The sequence below is a fragment of the Pristiophorus japonicus genome, chromosome 11 (assembly GCF_044704955.1).
Source record: "Pristiophorus japonicus isolate sPriJap1 chromosome 11, sPriJap1.hap1, whole genome shotgun sequence".
NCBI lineage: Eukaryota > Metazoa > Chordata > Chondrichthyes > Pristiophoridae > Pristiophorus > Pristiophorus japonicus.
Genome location: NC_091987.1, coordinates 147,132,232 through 147,155,371, shown reverse-complemented (window position 1 = coordinate 147,155,371; position 23,140 = coordinate 147,132,232). Strand labels below are relative to the sequence as shown.

General features: G+C 47.0%; 1 protein-coding gene across 1 annotated transcript in view; it reads left to right on the top strand.

The window, feature by feature from the left end:
- Window positions 1–23,140, top strand: part of LOC139275611 (cilia- and flagella-associated protein 44) — a 292,909-nt gene that overhangs the window by 125,022 nt on the left and 144,747 nt on the right. Inside the window, exon 18 of the mRNA XM_070892782.1 lies at window positions 16,334–16,613. Coding sequence (XP_070748883.1) covers window positions 16,334–16,613 — 280 coding nt within the window. The remainder of the gene's footprint in view (window positions 1–16,333; window positions 16,614–23,140) is intronic.

Sequence of the window (23,140 nt, the reverse complement as noted above, 5' to 3'; positions counted from 1 at the left end):
GGAGGGGTAGAAGGAAGAGAGGATGGAGGGAGGGAGCGAGAGAGGAGGGAGGGGGGGAGAAGGTGAGGGGGGAGGGGGGGAGGGTGGGAGTGGGGGGAGGGAGAAGGGAGGGGTAGAAGGAAGAGAGGATGGAGGGAGGGAAGGAGAGAGGAGGGACGGAGGGAAGGAAGGAGAGAGGGCGTCGGGGAGGGAAAGAAGGAGGCTGAACGGCAGGGCCCAAGACTTCGGGCTGGATTTACAGGTCGGTGGTGTCGGGTCTCGGGGGAGGAAGGGGTGGGGAAAATGAGTCGCGGGGGGGAGGGGGGAGTCGCGGAAGTCGGGGGGGTGGGGAGGGGAGAGACGCGGAGGAGAGGAGGTCCGGGGGCGGGGGGGGAGAGTCGCAGAGGGGTGGGGGTGGGGAGGGGGGGGGGAGAAGAATCGCGGAGGTTGGGTCGGGTAACGGGGGCGGGGGGAGAGCGGCGGTCGGGTCAAGTCCTTTCGGGTGGGAGGAGCCTTATCCAGGCAGCCCTAGTGAGCGCATTCGGCCAGGGATACCCTGCGTGCTTCGGGCACCTCCCACAGTTTTGGGCGCCTGGAGCCACTGCACATGCGCGCTACAGTGGGCACTGTTTTCAGCGCAGGGACCTGGCTCCGCCCCCGACTGCTTGTGCTGCGCCGTGCCCAGCTCCAGAGGACTGCAGGGAGCTGGAGAATACGCAAGTTTTTTTTAGGCGCACTTTGTGGCGTGAAAAACGGGCATCCAGGTGGCGCGGCCCGAAACTTGGGCCCATTGTCTTGTCAGCCTGCTTCCCAAATCCCTCTGCTTTTCCACATTATCCATCCTTCTCATTCATAGAATAATTGTTAACTTTTATTTCTTTTAACCACATTTACTGACATTGAATTCCATCTGTCACTTTCCTTTTGCTCATTCCGCTATTTTATCAATGTCCCCTTGCAGCTTCCTTTGGTCATCAGAATGATTTACTGTGCCTCCTATCATCTGTAAGTTTGTACACCACTTCCTCAAGCCCAAAATCGAAAACATTTTTGTACACAGTGAACAGAAGCAGTCCCACAACTGAACCCTGTGAGACACCGCTACCCACTTCGAACCACTCTGAGAAACCGCCCATAACACCTATTCTCTGGTTCCACTCTTCCAACCAATTTTTTAAAATCCAATTTGCTACCCATCCCCTAATTCCACTCCTCTTAAACTTCTCCAATAGTCTCCTGTGTGGTACCTTGTCAAAGGTGTTCTGAAAGTCCATGTACACTATGTAAAGTCCTGTCCCCATAGTACAGATTCACACGAGGCATGTAGTGAAGTCAAGGTCACTCTGGACCTGCACCTTTACTTCACAGCTCTGGAATGCTGCACTTGCCTGAGACCTGTCCTTATATACCTGTCTCTTGCAAGTGCACCCCCGGTGGTAAGGTATGCTGGTGGTTACAGGTCATATATTATTAGTCATGCATAGCATGTTGGGATACAGTTATATATAATAATGTAAGATACATGACATTACCCTCCCCCAAGGTCTTATTGTCTTTATAAGTTCAGTCTCTCAGGTGGTCTACGCTCTCGCGTGGGGCGTCTGAGTTGTGATTCAGTTGTTTGCCTTGGTGTCTGTTTTTCTTTGGGTGTGGTTGCTGGTATCTCGTCTGGGCTGTCTGTTTTGATTGGTGTGATTGTTGTTGACTCGCCTGGGCTGTCTGTTGGGATTAACCTTTCCTCAGGTTGTTCCCTCTGTCTGTCCACCAGGTGTGGTGCGAGTTCCACATTGTAGACTGCCTCTGGTTCCGCAGTGCTGTTGGTAAACCTGCTTTTGACTTGGTCTACATGCCTCCGGCAGGTTTTGCCATTGTCCATTTGTACTACCAGTAGCCTGTTTCCTTCCTTGCCCGTTACTGTCCCTGCAAGCCATTTGGGACCCCTGCCATAGTTTAGTACAAGCACTTTGTCCCCTATCTCATTCCATCTCCCCCTCGAATTTCTGTCACGGTACTCAGTCAGCTTACGGCGCTTTGCCTCAACAATTTCGTGCATGTCTGGGAGGATTAATGAGAGCCTTGTTTTTAAAGTCCTTTTCATCAACAGTTGCGCGGGGGGGGATCCCAGTCAGTGAGTGTGGACGAGATCTGTATGCCAACAGCAGTTGCGACAGGTGACCCTGCAGCATGGGACCTTGGATTTTAAGCATGCCTTGTTTAATGATTTGCACTGCTCTCTCCGCCTGGCCGTTGGAGGCCGGCTTGAACGGTGCTGTCTTGACGTGATTTATGCTGTGGTCAATTATAAAGTCTTGGAATTCTGCACTGGTGAAGCACGGACCATTGCCACTGACTAATATGTCAGGGATTCCGTGCATTGCAAACATGGTTGCGAGGCTCTCCACAGTGGTGGAGGTTGTGCACGAGTTTAAAATGGTAAATTTGATCCACTTTAAAAATGCATCTACAACTATGAGGAACATTTTGCCCATGAATGGGCCCGCATAGTCTACGTGCACCCGCGACCACGGTTTGGTAGGCCAGGGCCAGGGGCTCAGTGGAGCCTCCCTGGGGGCATTGCTGAGTTGGGCACAAATGGTGCACCTTCGGATGCAGAGCTCCAAGTCCGCGTCAATACCAGGCCACCAGACGTGGGATCTGGCTATGGCCGCCATGAGAAAGATCCCCGGGTGCTCGCGGTGGACCCGGACAAATGCCTCTCTGCCTCGCAGAGGCATGACTACTCGGCTGCCCCACATCAGGCAGTCTGCTTGTAGTGGTAGCTCATGCATGCGCCTGTGAAAGGGTTTTAATTCCTCGGGGCAAGCATCGCGAGCCTCTGCCCAGTCACCGGTTAGGACACATCTTTTTACTAAGGATAACGTGGGGTCGCTGGCCTTCCAGGCTCTGATTTGTCGAGCCGTCATGGGCAAAACTGTGGACTCAAAGGCATTGATTGCCATGACTATCTCAGTCCTGTTCATCAGACCCTTCCGTGGTCGCCAGGGGTAGCCTGCTGAGTGCGTCAGCACAGTTGTCTGTGCCTGGTCTGTGCCTTATGGTATAGTCGTAGGACGCCAGCATGAGTGCCCACCATTGAATTCGCGCCGAGGCGTTGCCGTTTATTGCCTTGCTCTCGGATAGGAGGGATGTGAGGGGCTTGTGGTCGGTTTCTAACGCGAACTTGGCCCCGAAAAGGTATTGGTGCATCTTTTTGACACCGTACACGCACGCGAGTGCCTCCTTCTCTACCATTCCGTACCCGCGCTCCGCCCACGAAAGTGACCTGGAGACATAAGCTATGGGTTGTAATTTGCCTGCACTATTGACATGTTGCAAAACGCACCCGATCCCATACGCTGACGCATCGCATGTGAGAACTAGCTTTTTGCCTGGGTCAAAGAAAGTCAAAACACTGTTGGAACACAGAAGGTTTTCGTGCCTTATTGAAGGCGCGTTCTTGGGCGACCCCCAAAACCAATCGCACCCCTTCCTGAGTAGCACGTGGAGAGGCTCCAGCAGCATGCTTAAGTTCTGCATAAAGTTCCCAAAGTAATTGAGTAGCCCGAGAAAGGCGCGCAGTTCTGAGACATTCCGGGGCCTGGGTGCCAGGCGAATTGCTTCTGTTTTAGACTCTGTTGGGCGGATTCCATCAGCCGCAATCCTTCTGCCCAAAAATTCAACCTCGGGTGCAAGAAACAGGCACTTGGATTTCTTGATTCATAGGTCTACCCGATCTAACCGCTTTAGTACTTCCTCTAAATTACGGAGATGGGAATCGGTGTCCCTGCCCGTGATAAGTATGTCATCTTGAAATACAACCATCCCCGGGATGGACTTGAGCAGACTCTCCATGTTGCGCTGGAATATGTCAGCTGCCGACCTGATGCCGAATGGGCATCGATTGTACATGAAAAGGCCTCGATGTGTGTTGATGGTGGTGAGCTTGGATTCCTCGGTCAATTCTTGCGTCATTTACGCAGATGTGAGGTCTAATTTTGAGAAAAGTTTACCTCCAGCCAATGTGGCAAATAAGTCCTCCGCTCTGGGCAGCGGGTACTGGTCCTGTAGGGAGACTCTGTTTATGGTAGATTTGTAGTCCCCACAGATTCGTACGGATCCATCAGGCTTCATGACTGGGACGATGGAACTTGCCCAGTCGCTAAATTCCACAGGTGATATAATGCCTTCCCACAGAAGCCTGTCTAGTTCGTGTTCAATCTTTTCCCTCATCACATAGGGTACAAGTCTGGCCTTGTGATGGACCAGTCTAGCACCCTGTGTGATGTAGATCTTGACTTTGGCCCCTTTGAAAGTGCCCACACCTGGCTGAAAGAGATGTTCAAATCGCTTTATAACTGTTGAGCAGGAGGTCCGTTCTTCTAATGACATGGCATGGACATCATCCCATTTCCAGTTTAGTTTTGCCAGCCAGCTTCTCTCCAGCAGTGCTGGGGGGGTCTCCGGGGACCCATCCACAGGGGAAGTCGGTTCACTGTCCCTTTGTGTGTGACAGAGAGCATGGCGCTGCCGAGGGCTGGTACGATTTCTTTGGTATAGGTCCTTAGTTTGGTGTCGACCCTTGTGAGTTTTGGTCTGTCTCTTTTATGCGGCCACAGTTGTTCAAATTGTTGAGCACCCATGAGAGATTGACTCGCTCCTGTATCCAGCTCCATGTTGACAGATATCCTGTTGAGTAGGACTCTCATCATTATGGGAGGCATCCTGTCGCAGGAGCAGCGGCCATTGATCGTGTTGACCCGCTGTACATCGGTGTCCCGGGTACTGTCCCCACCGTGTTCTGGTCCGCTTTCCGACCCATCCGATTCGTATCCCAGCCGAGCTGCCATTTTTTTGCACGTGCGGGCCAAATACCCTGTCTATTCACAGTTCCTGCAAACAGCCTGCTGAAATCGACATTTTCTTGACGAGTGCCCACCCCCACACCTCCAGCACAGACTGCTTGCAAAGAATGAGCTGTGTCTGGCTGATCTCTCTTGAGCTTCTCTCAGCTTGTAGTTGATTGCTCGCATTGTGGGTTGATGAGGTGTGAACGGCCGTTCCTGTGGCCCTTGATGGCTTCTGTTGCCACTGCTTGCTGTCGAAAGCCTGTTCTGCCAGTTTTGTCTGTGTGTGTGGGTAGCAGCTTTTCTAATGCTGTGAACTCCTTGTTCCATTATATCGTTAGTTGTCATACCTGCATTGTAAATCAACCTCGTTTCTTCTTCCCCTACCAAGAATGTCTGTGCAACCAGTGCTGCTGCCTCTAAGGTCATGTTCTTGGTCTCTATGAGCTTTCGGAATATGCCTGCGTGGCCTATTCCTTCAATGAAAAAGTCTCTCAGCATTTCTCTCCTCAGTTCATCGGAGAACTCACATAAACTAGCCAACCTCCAAAGTTCCGCCACGAAGTCGGGTATGCTCTGGCCCACACAGCATCTGTAGTTGTAGAACCTGTGTCTGGCCATGTGTAGGCTGCTCGCTGGCTTCAGGTGGTCTCTTACCAGTGTGCTCAATTCTTCAAACGACTTGCTTGCTGGTTTCTCAGGTGCCAACAGAGCCTTCATTAAAGCTTATGTTTTCGAGCCACAGCTGGTCAAGAGATGGGCTCTTCTCTTGTCTGCTGTTTCGTCGCCTAACCAGTCTTTGGTTCCAACGTCCTCCCAATTGTCTCCCGCATTGTACTTTTCATATGATCCGTTGTTCGCCATTCTGTGGATTCTGTAATCCCATCCTCGTCGCCACTGTAAAGTCCTGTCCCCTCAGTACATATTCACACGAGGCACGTAGTGAAGTCAAGGTAAATCTGGACCTGCACCTTTTATTTCACAGCTCTGGAATGCTGCACTTGCCTGAGACCTGTGCTTATATACCTGTCTCTTGCAAGTGCACCCCCACTGGTAAGGTATGCTGGTGGTTACAGGTCATATCTTATTACAGTCATGTATAGCATGTTGGGATACAGTTATATATAATAATGTAAGATACATGACACACTAAATCCACTGCATTTTCTATCACCTCCTCAAAAGTACTGTCAGGTTTGCCAATCACGATCTTCCTATCTGACACCCACGTTGCCTGTTTCTAATTATTTTCTATTCATCTAGATATTTAGTAATTTCATCTTTAATTTAAGATTTCAAAATTTTCCCGATTACAAATGTTATCTTTAAATGTAGGAATTACAATGGTCCAGCAGCACACATACACTCTCAATAGAAATCTGAGATATAATTTTCAGAGTCTCCACTACTTCTTCCCCTACTTTGCCTCAGGATCCTTGGATATATCCCCCCTTCCCCCACTCCACTCGCGTTTCTCATCCTCCCCTTATTCTCTTTGCCTCCACCACTTCTCTGTCATCAGGAAGGCAACATAGGGGCCAAAATTGCCCCCCTCCCTAAGCTCCATTACCGCCTGTAAGAGTCCCTTACCGACGGATGGACTGGCCTGACCGAAATTGCCCTAATGCCGGAAGCAGCGGGAAAAGATTACCGCACTGCCCGTTTTGCCGCCGTGTCGGGCATGTACCAACCCCTTACCGACTGGCGGCAACCTCCGGGCGGAATTGCTCCGCGGGACTGGCAGCGCCGCTGGTCGGTGCCACTGACAGCTTTCCCCAGTGGAGAGCTGTCTGTGGCTGGTGTGGCGCATCCGCCCTTAACGAGGTCGCGCTGCCCGCGATTCTGTTATTTTTTTTATTGTCAGCCGATTGCCAGTTCGAGCCAACAATTATGCCCACGGAATCGGCTGGGCCGCCAACAGGCACTGATGACTTGGAGCAATGGCCATTCAGACCCGCCAGCACTTCCGCCTGCAACACCGCCCCGACCAAAAAATATATATAAAGTCCTGAATTTTGCAGGATTATATGCCCCTTATATTGAGGCGGACAGAACACTTCCCAAATGATAAGTGCGCCCCGTTTGGGGCGGAGGGCAATTTCAGCCCCATAGTATTTAGGAATCCCAATCACGACTGCAAATGAAGAATATTTATTCTGCCGACTATAATATCACCCACTACTCTCACTCTCCTGTCCCTGCAATCCATCTGCCTCTTACCCCTGAATAGTCTCTTGCTCCAGAGTATAATTGCTTGCATTGTTTCTGAATATCTTCTAACTTTATGTCTAATTGTCTATATGCACTCAGTGGAGTTCTTATATTGTTACTTGTATGCTCCAGGCTCTAAGTCATAGACACTGAGAAAAAAGAGGGGGGGCGGTGTCGCAGTATTGGTTAAAGAAACAATTACAGCTGTGAGGGGGTTGATATGTTGGAAGGATCATCAAACGAGGCCATATGGGTTGAATTGAAGAACAAAAAAGAAGTGATCACATTGCTGGGAGTGTACTATAGACCCATAAACAGTCAGAAGAGCAAATATGTGGTCAAATTTCTGAGAAGTGCAAAAATTATAAGGTGGTAATAGGGGATTTTAACTACCTTAATATTAACTGGGATAAAATTAGTGTGAAAGGTATAGAGAGTGCAGAATTCTTAAAATGCATTCAGGAGAACTTTTTTTAGCCAGTATGTAACAAGCCCAACAAGGGAGGGGGAAGTTCTGGACTTAGGTTTAGGGAATGAAGCTTAAGAGTGGAAGGGGTATCAGTGGGAGAGCATTTTGGTGCTTGTGATCATAATTCAGTTAGGTTTAGGGTACTTATGGAAAAGGACAAAGTTAGACCACGAGTAAAAGTTCTCAATTGGGGAAAAGCCAATTTTGCTAAGCTGAGATGTGATTTAGCAAAAATGGACTGGAAACAGCTACTTGAAGGTAAATCAGTGTCAGAGCAATGGGAGGCATTCAAGGAGGAGATCTGGAGGGTTCAGAGCAAATATGTTCCCTTGAAGAAAAAAGGATGGGACTAACCAATCTAGAGCCGTCTGGATGTCAATGGACATAAAGAAAAAAAGGGAGGCGTATGACAGATACCGAGGACTCAATATTGCAGAAACCCTAGAATAGTGTAGAAAGTGCAGGGGTGCAATTAAAAAGGAAATTAGGAAAGCAAAGGGAGAGCATGAAAAAAATTTAGGCCAGTAAAATCAAATCAAAATGTTTTATAAATACATTAAGAGCAAGAGGATAACTAAAGAAAGAGTAGAGTCTATTAGAGACCATAAAGGTATTCTGTGTGTGGAGGTGGATATGGTTCTCAATGAATACTTTGCATCTGTTTTCACAAAAGAGAGGAGCGATGCAGGCATTGCAATCAGGGAGGGGGAGTGCAAAATATTAGATGAAATAAACATAGTGAGAGAGGTGCCACATAAAAGGTTACTGCACAAGATAAAAGTTCACGGGGTTGAGGGTAATATATTAGGTTGGATAGAGGATTGGCTAACTAACAGAAAACAGAGAGTCGGGATAAATGGGTCATTTTCTGGTTGGCAAACAGTAACTAGTGGGATGCCGCAGGCATCGGTGCTGGGTCCTCAACTATTTACAATCTATATTAATGACTTGGATGAAGGGACATGGTGTAATGTAGTCAAGTTTGATGATGATACAAAGATGGGTGGGAAAGCAAATTGTGAGGAGGACACAAAAAATCTGCAAAGGGATATAGACAGGCTAAGTGAGTGGGCAAAAATTTGGCAGATGGAGTATAATGTGGGAAAATGTGAGATTATCCACTTTGGCAGAAAAAATAGAAAAGCAAATTATAATTTAAATGGAGAAAAATTGCCAAGTGCCGCAGTACAGAGAGACCTGGGGGTCCTTGTGCATGAAACACAAAAAGGTAGTATGCACGTACAGCACATAATCAGGAAGGCAAATGGAATTGTTGGCCTTTATTGAAAGGGGGATAGAGTATAAAAGCAGAGAAATCCTGCTACAACTGTACAGGATATTGGTGAGGCCACACCTGGAGTACTGCGTACAGTTTTGGTCTCCGTATTTAAGGAAGGATATACTTGTATTGGAGACTGTTCAGAGAAGGTTCACTAGGTTGATTCCAGATATGAGAGGGTTGACTTATGAAGGTAGGTTGAGTAGGTTGAGTCTATACTCATTGGAGTTCAGAAGAATGAGAGGTGATCCTATCGAAAATAAAAGATAATGTGGGGGCTCGACAAGGTGGATGCAGAGAGGATATTTCCGTTCAGGAGAAACTAAAACTAGGGGACACTTGGCTCCAGACCTCATTACAGCTTTGGTCCAAACATGGGCAAAAGAGCTGAATTCTAGAGGTGAGTTGGGAATGACTGTCCTTGGCATCAAGGCAGCATTTGACCGAGTGTGGCATCAAGGAGCCCTAGTAAAATTGAAGTCAATGGGAATCAGGGAAAAAGCTTCACTGGCTGGAGTCATATATAGCACAAAGGAAGATGGTTTTGGTGGTTGGAGGCCAATCATCTCAGCCGCAAACATTGCTGCAGGAGTGCCTTACGTTGGTGTTCTAGACCCAACCATCTATAGCTGCTTCATTAATGACCTTCCCTCCATCATAAGTTCAGAAGAGGAGATGCTCCCTAATGATTGCTCTATTTTCGGATCCATTTGCAACTCCTCAGATAATGAAGCAGTCCGTGCCCGCATGCAGCAAGACCTGGACGACATTCAGGCTTGGACTGAAAAGTGGCAAGTAACATTCACACCACTCAAGTGCCAGGCAATGACCATGTCCAACAAGAGAGAGTTTAACCACTTCCCCTTGACATTCAATGGCATTATCATCGTCTCGTCCCCCACCATCAGTATCCTGGAGGTCGCCATTGACCTGAAACTTAACTGGACCAGCCACATAAATACTGTGGCTACAAGAGCAGGTCAGAGGCTGTGTATTCTGCTGTGAGTATCTCACCACCTGACTCCGCAAAGCCTTTCCAAATCAGGAGTGCGATGGAATACTCTCCTTGATGAGCGCAGCTCCAACAACACATAAGCTCGACACCATCCAAGACATAGCAGCCCGCTTGATTGGCATCCCATCCACCACCTTAAACATTCACTCCCTCCACCACTGATGCATCATGGCTGCAGTGTGTAGCATCTAAAGATGCACTGCAGCAACTCGCCAAGGCTTCTTTGGTAGCACCTCCCAAACCCATGAATTCTACCACCTAGAAGGACAAGGAGAGCAGGTACATGAGAACACCACCACCTGCAAGTTCCCCTCCAAGTCACACATCATTCACCGTTCCTTCGTCATCACTGGGTCAAAATCCTGGAACTCCCTCCCTTACAGCACTGTGGGAGTACCTTCAGCACACAGACTGCAGCGGTTTAAGAAGGCGGCTCATCGCCACCTTCTCGAGGGCAATTAGGGATGGGCAATAAACATTGGCCTTGCCAGCGACACCCACATCCCGTGTATGAATTTAAAAAATTTAATTTAATATGTATAAATAGAAAATGTTGGGACAAGGGAAGAGGCGGAAGCAGTAGGGATATAAGCTAATCAAAATGCGGCACAGCACAGGAGAAGGATATCAGGGTATTTGTGGACAGTTTACTGAAATCAATATCAACAATTATGTTGGTATAACATTGAAGGACATTGTAAGGTTCTGTATAGAGGAAGAAAGGAAGAGCCTATGAACCTTTGGGGCTGTGTTGAGACTAGGTGCGCAACAGATTAGGCAAAAAGCTGGGTCTTTAAAAGACATGTGAAGGCGGAGAGAGAAGTGGAGATAGGGAGGGGTTTAGTGAGGGAGTTCCAGAGTATAAGTTGCTGAAGTCCCAGGTATCCGCGATGGAACCGAAGGAGGGGAGAGACCGAGAAGGTCAGAGACAGAGGACTGGAGAGAATGAGAGGTTGCAGAGTTAGGATGGGTGAGGCTACTGAGGGATTAGTAAATGAGGATAAGGATTGTAAATTTAATGTGTTGGGGATGTGGGGAGTGATGGATGAGGGAGGTTTGGACATTTATGGATTTTATGAGACCAGCAGGTAATGCATCAGAGAAATGGAGTCGAGAGGTGACTGAAGTATGAATAAAGGTTTGGTAGCAGTGGGGTGAGGTCGGATGGAGGCATGTGCTGTTGTGAAGGTGGAGATAAGCGATTGGTAATGAATTGAATGTGGGATTTGATGCTCCGCTCTAAGTCAAACATCATAGCATGTAGCAGTAGTAAGGAAAGCAAGCAGGATCTTGGCTTGGTTAGCCAGAGGGATGGAGCATAAGTCTCAAGACATCATGATGAATTTGTTTAAAGTGTTGTTTCACCTCTACATGGACTCCATGGAGCTGCTGCTCTGCAAGGTGCTGAAAGTCATGCACTGCTTTCTGAGCAAACAAAATTCAACGGGTGTGCTGTGACCGAACCACTTAATGGGCCCAAGTTTCCACACGATAAAAAACGGGCGCCCCTCCGAGCTGGGCGCCCATTTTTCACGCCACAAAGTGCGCCTAAAAAAACCCTCCGTATTCTCCACCTCCCTGCAGGTCCTCTGGCCCTCGGCGCGGCGCAGCAGGTGCTGTAGGGGGCGGAGCCGAAAACAGTGCCGGGAGCTCTGCACATGCACGCTACAGTGGGCACGCAAGTGCAGTAGCTCCAGGCGCCCGAAACTGTGGGAGGGGCCCGAAGCACGCATTCCCTAGCCCTGGCCGAATGGCCTCACTGGGGCTGCGTGAATAAGGCTCCTCCCACGACTTCCTGCCGACTCCCGCTCCTGCTTTTCCCCCCGACCCCCGACCGGACTCGACCCGCCTGTCGCTGCCGCTCCTGCTTCCCCGCCGCTCCTGCTTCCGCCCCCACCCCCCCCACCCCCCGGCGGCCGGACCCGACTCAACCCGCCTGTCGCTGCCGCTCCTGCTTTCCCGCCGCTCCTGCTTCCGCCCCCCCCCCCCCCCACCCCGGACCGGACCCGACTCGACCCGTCAGTTTCTGCCGCTGCCGCTCCCGCTCTCACCCGACTCGACCCGACTCTACTCTCGCCCCCGGACTGGATCCGACCTGACCTCCCTCTCCCCGACCTGACCTCCCCCTCCCCGACCTGACCTCCCACTCCCTCCCTCCCTCCCTCCCTCTCTCCCTCTCTCTCTCCCTCCCTCCCCCTCTCTCCCTCCCTCCCCCGCCGACCCGAACCGAACCTCTCTCCCCGACCCAACGCCACCTACCTCTGGTGCTGGGGACGGGCCCTGCCCGAAATCTCGGGCCCGGCCCGTTCAGCCTTCGGTCCCGACGGCAAACCGCTTCCTAAAGGCCTGCCTGAAGAACTTTCACACAGGTAGGAACATGGTTTATTTAATCTTTTCTTTGCTTATAAATGTTTATTCAGGTTGGATTTATTTGTATAATATTTATATAAGTATATCTAAGGATTTATTGTAGAATTTAATGACTTCCCTTCCCCCCCCCCTCCCCCCCTCGTTCCCTACGCCTAATTTGTAACCTGCGCCTGATTTTTTAATGTGTAGAACAGGTTTTTTCAGTTCTACAAAAATCTTCACTTGTTCCATTCTAAGTTAGTTTGGAGTACGTTTTCACTGTGGAAACTTTGAAATCAGGCGTCAGTGGCCGGACACGCCCCCTTTTGAAGAAAAAATTCTGTTCCAAAGTAGAACTGTTCTACCTGACTAGAAATGCAGAAAAAAAAATGTGGAGAATTGCGATTTCTAAGATAGTCCGTTCTCCACCAGTTGCTTCTAAAAATCAGGCGCAAATCATGTGGAAACTTGGGCCCAATGTATCTTCTGCCATACTCATCGGCCTTTCAACAACAACATTGATAGGTCACTCTCTTGGCTGTGCTTTCTATATAGTCCGAGGACACCTGAATAAGGTAAGAGAAAATAACTTGGAAGGATATTTGTCTACCAGCAGCAGGCATTGCTTGAATGAAAGTTCCTGATGTAAGCTGGTGCTGTATCAGTACAAATCCCCAGCAATTCATTTTCTTGGGTGGGTTTCTCTCTATTGGCCACTGTACCTTCGACAGAAGATCGGCGTAACCCCCAGATTGATGTGCAAACAGGGCTCTCGCCAATCTTCGGCCGAGTTTAGAAGAATGAGAGGCAATCTCATTGAAAGGTATAAAATTATTAGAGGGCGTGACAGGGTAGATGCAGGGAGGATGTTTCCCCTGGCTGGGGAGTCTAGAACCAGGGGTCAGAGACTCAGGATAAGGGATCGGCCATTTAGGACTGAGATAAGGAGAAATTTCTTCACTCAAAGAGTTGTGAATCTTTGGAATTCTCTACCCCAGAGGATTGTAGAGGCTCAGTATATTCAAGGCTGAGATCGATAGATTTTTGGACTTTAAGGGAATCGAGAGATAAGGGGATGGGGAGGAAAGTGGAGCTGATGTAGAAGATCAGCCATAATCTTACAGACCGGCTCGAGGGGAAGTATGGTCTACTCCTGCTCCTATTTCTTATGTTCTTATGAGTTATAGCAGCCGATTAGGAGAAGCCCCAAGGAAATTCCTGGTCAATGTTTCAGCAGGCAACTCAGTAAAATATTGGAGAGTGCATCTTTCTTCCATTTGAAATTTCTGATTATTTTTTCAGAATGTCACCTTTTGGAATCAGAGTTTGTAAAAGTGTTCCTGACAAATCCGAAACTCTCTGGGGGAGAAATTGGGCACCTTTGCCTCCGGGAGGCGATAACAGGACGCAAATGGGGTTTGCGACCTGGCGCGCCGAGGTCAGCGACTCCCGCTAAATTCGGCGGGTGTTTTACGGCGTTGCGGCACGATCTCCTTTGCCCGGAGATCATGACGTCATCGCCATGCGCATTGCCCCGGTAACACCCCGGATCCGAACTTGCAGTCTGCCCCCTGCAGCTGCACCGGGCGAAAACACCGACAGCTGCAGGAGGCATGCATCGGGTGGCCGCCCGCAAAGGGGGAGATGCTTAAAGGAGAGGTGGCCGAGGTAAGTAAAAAAATAAACAATTTACCTTCTCTCTTGCAGGTTTTTTTCGTGGGTTCCTGCCCACGATCGTTCAGCCCGGCACTCTGCTTGAGTGCCATGAGGATCGGGTGGGATCGTGGCTGCCGTCGTGCAGTAGGTACTTTTTTTCTCGTTACAAAGCCTGCAGCAAAGTCCCTTCCCTTTAACGGAGGAAAGGAGCCTTTCAACGCTGCTCCACTCACCGACCTGCCTGCCGCAGATTGCGCTCCAGGAAGGAAGTGGAGCGCCTGATTTCACGCTCCACTTCCTTCCTGAAGCTCAACCGCCTAGCGCTAATTTTTCAAACTTTTTAAAGTTAGGGCCCCAAACGGGGCGCTCTGAGTTTCTCCCCCTATGGCTTTATCGTAGCTAGATTGAATAATTTTGCAGATCGCAGCAATTTAGCTTTGTTATCCACTTTGGCAGAAATAATAGAAAAGCAAATTATAATTTAAATGGAGAAAAATTGCAAAATGCTGCCGTACAGAGGGACCTGGAGTCCTTGTGCGTGAAACACAAAAAGTTAGTATGCAGGTACAGCAAGTGATCAGGAAGGCAAATGGAATGTTGGCCTTTATTGCAAACGGGATAGAGTATAAAAGCAGGGAAGTCCTGCTTCAACTGTACAGGGTATTGGTGAGGCCACACCTGGAGTACTGCGTACAGTTTCGGTCTCCGTATTTAAGGAAGGATATACTTGCATTGGAGGCCATTCAGCGAAGGTGCACTAGATTGATTCCAGAGATGAGGGGATTGACTTATGAGGATAGGTTGAGTAGCCGGGGCCTATATATATTGGAGTTCAGAAGAATGAGAGGTAATCTTATTGAAACTTATAATATAATGAGGGGGCTTGACAAGGTGGATGCAGAGAGGATGTTTCCACTCATAAAGAAAACTAAAACTAGGGGACATAGTCTTAGAATAAGGGGCTTCCCATTTAAAACTGAGATGAGAAATTTATTTTTAGAAGGTTGTAAATCTGTGGAATTCTCTGCCCCAGAGAGCTGTGGAGGTTGGGTCATTGAATATATTTAAGGTGGAGATAGACAGATTTTTGAGCTATCAGGGAGTTGAGGGTTATGGGGAGCGGGCAGGGAAGTGGAGCTGAGTCCATGATCAGATCAGCCATGATCTTATTGAATGGTGGAGCAGGCTCGAGCGGCCAAATGGCCTACTCCTGTTCCTATTTGTTATGTTCTTATCGAACTCTCCATACCTGTCACAAAAAATGGTCCAACCTGAGTCAGTCTGACCCTTAGTAATTAGCTTAAGCGGTATCTATCAAAGCCAATATTGCCAGGGTTTAATTGATTCCAACCGTAACTTTCTTTGCCATGGATGTAATTTGAAGCCACTGTGATGTACCCTAGGCAGATATACCAGCAGTACAAAGGCATGCCACTGCATTGAAGACTCAATGTGACCCGCTGGCTTAGTTTTAAAAATGAAATGCGTACTGTTCTTCTGGCTCATTGGTACAATTGATACCTTTGTTTTTACTGTGCGTTGATTAAATTCAGTTGTTCTGTTGCATTGGCATGCAGGTGCAGCAGGCGGTGAAGAAGGCAAATGCATATTGGCCTTCATAGCTAGGGGATTTGAGTATAGGAGCAGAGAGGCCTTACTGCAGTTGTACAGGGGCTTGGTGAGGCCTCACCTGGAATAGTGTGTTCAGTTTTGGTCTCCTAATCTGAGGAAGGACGTCCTTGCTATTGAGGGAGTGCAGCGAAGGTTCACCAGACTGATTCCAGGGATGGCTGGACTGACATATGAGGAGAGACTGGATCAACTGGGCCTTTATACATTGGAGTTTAGAAGAATGAGAGGGGATCTCATAGAAACATATATAAAATTCTGATGAGACTGGACAGGTTAGATGTAGGAAGAATGTTCCCGATGTTGGGGAAGTCTAGAACCAGGGGTCACAGTCTAAGGATCCAGGGGTAAGCCATTTAGGACCAAGATGAGGAGAAACTTCTTCACTCAGAGAGTTGTTAACCTGTGGAATTCTCTACCGCAGAGAGTTGTTGATGCCAGTTCATTAGATATATTCAAGAGGGAGTTAGATGTGGCCCTTACAGCTAAAGGATCAAAGGGTATGGAGAGAAAGCAGGAAAGGGATACTGAGGTGAATGATCAGCCATGATCTTATTGAATGGTGGTGCAGGCTCAAAGGGCCGAATGACCTACCCCTGCACCTATTTTCTATGTTTCTACATCATTATTTATGCTTGCTTGGTGCTTTGAAACTGGGCTTAAGCTGACAAATAAAATAAAGTGTGGAAACACGTGGTATGTTAGCGTTAACACAGGAGTAAGCAAAGCAGATTCTCCCTCCAGATTTGGACGTGTGAGAAACAGCAGTCAATGCACTGCATAAAGAATGAATAAGCCACATTGTGTCCCAGTAATCTAGTTTTTCTGTGGGTGCACTGCTGAGGGAGAGAGAGAACATGCAACTAGTCCAAAGATGCTCACTTGTACCTCTTGCTTTGCAGTTCAGAAAGGAGCCTTCTACTTTGTGGGATGGAAAATGGAGCTGTGCGCATCTATCCTCTCGCCATAAATGATTATAATCTGGTATCCATGCAAACATTCTGGAGCCTCAGTATACATGACAATGATTATGGGTACATCAAGCATCTCTGCATCAGCCACGACGATCAGTTTCTGCTGACATGTGGAGCTGACGGCAACATCTTTGCATTCGGTATACTTCCTGAGGCGGGCATTTCTGAATTACTGAGAGGAAAACGAGCCCAGGTGCCAGCTCCCAGGGTAAGTATCCTGTCATGGAATGTAGTTGTGCACAATCTCAGCAAATAATCGTGTGTTTTATTGAACCATTTTCTAGCTGAACAAGTGGGTCATTAGTTCATTCCCACAGAGGAAGAGCAGCCTATGAATGGCATCACAGCTTCACTTTGACATAGATTCTCAGTATTGTTTCCTCATCTCCCCAGCAGCAGGCTTACATAAGAACATAAGAAATAGGAGCAGGAGTAGGCCATTTGGCCCCTCGAGCCTGCTCCGCCATTTAATAAGATCATGGCTGATCTGGTCTTGAGCTCAGCTCCACTTCCCTGCCCTCTCCCCATAACCCTTCATTCCCTTATCGCTCAAAAATCTGTCTAACTCCACCTTAAATATATTCAATAACTCAGCCTCCACAGCTCTCTGGGGCAGAGAATTCTACAGATTTATGACCATTTGAGAGAAGAAATTCCTTCTCATCGCTGTTCTAAATGGGCGACTCCTTATTCTTAAATTATGCCCCCTAGTTCTAGATTCCCCCATGAGGTGAAATATTCTCTCTGCATCTACCTTGTCGAGCCCCCTCAGTATCTTATATGTTTCAATAAGATCACCTCTCATTCTTCTAATGAGTATAGGCCCAACCTGCTCAACCTTTCTTCATCAGTCAACCGAGTGAACCTTCTCTGAACTGCCTCCAATGCAAGTATATGCCTCCTTAAATAAGGAGACCAAAACTGTACTCAGTACTCCAGATATGGCCTCACCAATACCCTGTACAGTTGTAGCAGGACTTCTCTGCTTTTATACTCCATCCCCCTTGCAATAAAGGCCAACATTACTTGCTGTACCTGCATGCTAACTTTTTGTGTTTCATGCACAAGGACTCCCAGGTCCCTCTGCACTGCAGCATTTTGTAATTTCTCTCCATTTAGATAATAATTTGCATTTTTTTCTGCCAAAGTGGATAACCTCACATTTTTTGCACACTCACTTAGCCTGTCTATATCCTTTTGCAGATTTTTTGTATCCTCCTCACAACTTGCTTTTCCACCCATCTTTGTATCATCAGCAAACTTGGCTGCATTACACTTGGTCCCTTCATCCAAGTTATTAATATAGATTGTAAATAGTTGAGGACCCAGCACCGATCCCTGTGGCAACTCTCTATTTTCTGCTGGTTAGCCAATCCGCTATCCATGCTAATATATTACCCCCAACCCCGTGCTCTTATCTCATGCAGTAACCTTTTATGTGGTACATTATCGAATGCCTTCTGGAAATCCAAATACACCACATCCACTGGTTCCCCCTTATCCACCCTGCTTGTTACATCCTCAAAGAACTCCAGCAAATTTGTCAAACATTATTTCACTTTCATAAAACCATGCTGACTCTGCTTGACTGTATTATGCTTTTCCAAATATCCTGCTATTGCTTCTTTAATAATGGACTCCAACATTTTCCCAATGACATATGTTAGGCTAACTGGTCTATAATTTCATGCTTTCTTCCTGCCTACTTTTTTAAATAGGAGCATTACATTTGCGGTTTTCCAATCTGGTGGAACCTCTCCAGAATCCAGCGCATTTTGAGAGATTATATCCAATGCATCCACTATCTCTGCAGCCACTTCTTTTAAGATCATAGGATGCAGGTCATCAGGTCCAGGGGACTTGTTCACCTTTAGTCCCATTATTTTACTGAGTACTTTTCTTTAGTGATAGTGATTGTTTTAAGTTCCTCCCTCCCTATAGCCCCTTGATTATCTATAATTAGGATGTTTTTTGTGTCTTCTATCATGAAGACTGATACAAAATAGTCTCTGCCATTTTCCTGTTCCCCATTATTAGTTCCCCAGTCTCATTCTCTAAGGGATCAATGCTTACTTTAGCTACTCTCTTCCTTTTTTATATACCTGTAGAAGCTCTTACTGTCTGTTCTTATATTTCTTGCTAGATTACTCTCATAATCTATCTCCCTCTTCATTTTTTTAGTCATCCTTTGCTGGTTTATAAAAACTTACCAATCCTCTGGCCTCCCACTAATCTTGACAAACTTTGTATGCCATTGTTTTCAATTTGATACCATCCTTAACTTCCTTAGTTAGCCACGGATGGTTCTCCCTTCACTTAAAGTCTTTTCTTCTCACTGGAATATATTTTTGTTGAGAGTTATGAAATATCTCCTTAAAATGTCTGCTACTGTTTGTCAACCGTCTCACACTTTAATCTATTTTCCAGTGCACTTTAGCCAACTCTCTCTTCATACCTTTGTAATTGCCTTATTTAAGATCAGGACACTGGTTTGAGATCCAACTTTCTCAATCTCCAACTGAATTTGAAATTCAACCATGCTATGATCACTCTTTCCTAGAGAATCCTTTACTATGAGATCATTTATTAGTCCTGTCTCATTACACAGTACCAGATCCAAGATAGCCTGCTCACTAGTTGGTTCCACAACTGCTGTTCAAGGAAATCATTCCGGATACACTCTATAAACTCTTCCTCAAGGCTACCTTGACCAATTTGATTTGTCCAATCAGTACATTAAAATTACCCATGTTTATTGCCGTACCTTTCTTACATGCCTCCATTATTTCTTGATTTATACTCTGTCCAATAGCGTAGCTACTGTTAGGGGGCCTATAGACTACACCCACCAGTGACTTCTTCCCCTTAATATTTTTTATCTCCACCCAATCTGTTTCTATATCTTGATCTTTTGAGCCAATATCGTTTCTCACTAACTCACTGATCTCATCCTTTATTAAAGAGCGACCCCACCTCCTTTTCTTTTCTGTCTATCCTTCTGAATTGCCAAATAGAAACATGGAAACATAGAAAATAGGTGCAGCAGTAGGCCATTCAGCCCTTCGAGCCTGCACCGCCATTCAATTAGTTCATGGCTGAACATGCAACTTTAGTACCCCATTCCTGCTTTCACGCCATACCCCTTGAATTCCCCTAGTAGTAAGGACTACATCTAACTCCTTTTTGAATATATTTAGTGAATTGGCCTCAACAACTTTCTGTGGTAGAGAATTCCACAGGTTCACCACTCTCTGGGTGAAGAAGTTTCTCCTCATCTCGGTCCTAAATGGCTTACCCCTTATCCTTAGACTATGACCCCTGGTTCTGGACTTCCCCAACATTGGGAACATTCTTCCTGCATCTAACCTGTCTAAACCCATCAGAATTCTAAACGTTTCTATGAGATCTCCTCTCATTCTTCTGAACTCCAGTGAATACAAGCCCAATTGATCCAGTCTTTCTTGATATGTCAGTCCCGCCATCCCGGGAATCAGTCTGGTGAACCTTCGCTGCACTCCTTCAATAGCAAGAACGTCCTTCCTCAAGTTAGGAGACCAAAACTGTACACAATACTCCATATGTGGCATCACCAAGGCCCTGTACAACTGTAGTAACACCTCCCTGCCCCTGTACTCAAATCATCTCGCTATGAAGGCCAACTTGCCATTTGCTTTCTTAACCGCCTGCTGTACCTGCATGCCAACCTTCAATGACTGATGTACCATGACACCCAGGTCTCGTTGCACCTCCCCTTTTCCTAATCTGTCACCATTCAGATAATATTCTGTCTCTCTGTTTTTACCACCAAAGTGGATAACCTCACATTTATCCACATTATACATCATCTGCCATGCATTTGCCCACTCACCTAACCTATCCAAGTCACTCTGCAGCCTCATAGCATCCCCCTTGCAGCTCACACTGCCACCCAACTTAGTGTCATCCGCAAATTTGGAGATACTACATTTAATCCCCTCGTCTAAATCATTAATGTACAATGTAAACAGCTGGGGCCCCAGCACAGAACCTTGCGGTACCCCACTAGTCACTGCCTGCCATTCTGAAAAGTACCCATTTACTCCTATTCTTTGCTTCCTGTCTGCCAACCAGTTCTCAATCCACGTCAGCACACTATCCCCAATCCTATGTGCTTTAACTTTGCACACAATCTCTTGTGTGGGACTTTGTCGAAAGCCTTCTGAAAGTCCAAATACACTACATCAACTGGTTCTCCCTTGTCCACTCTACTGGAAACATCCTCAAAAAACTCCAAGATTTGTCAAGCATGATTTCCCTTTCACAAATCCATGCTGTCTTGGACCTATCATGTCCCCTCTTTCCAAATGTGCTGCTATGACATCCTTAATAATTGATACCACCATTTTACTCACTACCGATGTCAGGTTGACCGGTCTATAATTTCCTGTTTTCTCTCTTCCCTCCTTTTTTAAAAAGTGGGGTTACATTGGCTACCCTCCACTCCATAGGAACTAATCCAGAATCTATGGAATGTTGGAAAATGACTGTCAATGCATCCGTTATTTCCAAGGCCATCTCCTTAAGTTCTCTGGGATGCAGACCATCAGGCCCTGGGGATTTATCGGCCTTCAATCCCATCAATTTCCCCAACACAATTTCCCCACTAATAAGAATTTCCCTCAGTTCCTCCTTCTTACCAGACCCTCTGACCCCTTTTATATCTGGAAGGTTGTTTGTGTCCTCCTTAGTGAATACCGAACCAAAGTACTTGTTCAATTGGTCTGCCATTTCTTTGTTCCCAGTTATGACTTCCCCTGATTCTGTGTGCAGGGGACCTACGTTTGTCTTTACTAACCTTTTTCTCTTTACATATCTATAGATGCTTTTGCAGTCCATTTTAATGTTCCCTGCAAGCTTCCTCTCGTACTCTATTTTCCCTGCCCTAATCAAACCCTTTGTCCTCCTTTACTGAGTTCTAAATTTCTCCCAGTCCCCGGGTTCGCTGCTATTTCTGGCCAATTTGTATGCCACTTCCTTGACTTTAATACTATCCCTCATTTCCCTTGATAGCCACGGTTGAGCCACCTTCCCTTTTTTATTTTTACACCAGACAGAGATGTACAATTGTTGTAGTTCATCCATGCGGTCTCTAAATGTCTGCCATTGTCCATCAACTGTCAACCCCTTAAGTATCATTCGCCAATCTATCCTAGCCAATTCACGCCTCATACCTTCAAAGTTACCCTTCTTTAAGTTCTGGACCATGGTCTCTGAATTAACTGTTTCATTCTCTATCCTAATGTAGAATTCCACCATATTATGGTCACTCTTACTCATCTCCTTTCTGTCTTTTGCTTCTGTCTCCATTTTGTTTCCCTCTGTCTCCCTGCATTGGTTCCCATCCCCCTGCCATATTAGTTTAACTCCTCTCCAACAGCACTAGCAAACACTCCTCCTTGCTAATTAATCCTCTCTCATTACACAACACCCAGTCTAAGATGGCCTCCCCCCTAGTTGGTTCCTCGACATATTGGTCTAGAAAACCATCCCTTATGCACTCCAGTAAATCCTCCTCCACTGTATTGTTTCCAGTTTGGTTAGTCCAATCTATATGCATATTAAAGTCACCCATGATAACTGCTGCACCTTATTGCATGCACCCCTAATTTCCTGTTTGATGCCCTCCCCAACATCACTACTACTGTTTGGAGGCCTGTACACAACTCCCCCTAGCGTTTTCTGCCCCTTGGTATTCCGTAGCAACACCCATACCGATTCCACATCATCCAAGCTAATGTCTTTCCTTACAATTGCATTAATTTCCTCTTTCACCAGCAATGCCACCCCGCCTCTTTTTCCTTTCTGTCTATCCTTCCTAAATGTTGAATACCCTTGGATGTTGAGTTCCCAGCCTTAGTTACCCTGGAGTTCCCAGCCTTAGTTACCTTGGATGTTGAGTTCCCAGCCTTAGTTACCCTGGAGCCATGTCTCCGTGATGCCAACCACATCGTATCCGTTAACTGCTATCTGCACAGTTAATTCGTCCACCTTATCCGAATACTCCTCGCATTGAGGCACAGAGCCTTCAGGCTTTCCTTTTTAACACACTTAGAGCCTTTAGAATTTTGCTGCAAAGTGGCCCTTTTTGTTTTTTGCCTTGGGTTTCTCTGCCCTCCACTTTTACTCATCTCCTTTCTGTCTTTTGCTTCTGTCTCCATTTTGTTTCCCTCTGTCTCCCTGCATTGGTTCCCATCCCCCTGCCATATTAGTTTAACTCCTCTCCAACAGCACTAGCAAACACTCCTCCTTGAACATTGGTCCTGGTCCTGCCTAGGTGCAGACCGTCCGGTTTGTACTGGTCCAACCTCCCCCAGAACCGGTTCCAATGCCCCAGGAATTTGAATCCCTCCCTGCTGCTCCACTGCTCAAGCCACGAGTTCATCTGAGCTATCCTGCAATTCCTACTCTGACTAGCACGTGGCACTGATAGCAATCCCGAGATTACTACTTTTGAGTTCCTATTTTTTTATTTAGCTCCGAGCTCCTTAAGTTCGTCTCGTAGGACCTCATCCCGTTTTTTTACCTATATCATTGGTACCAATGTGCACCACGACAACTGGCTGTTTACCCTCCCTTTTCAGAATGTCCTGCACCCGCTCCGACATCCTTGACCCTTGCACCAGGGAGGCAACATACCATTCTGGAGTCTTGGTTGCAGCCGTAGAAACGCCTATGTATCCCCCTTACAATTGAATC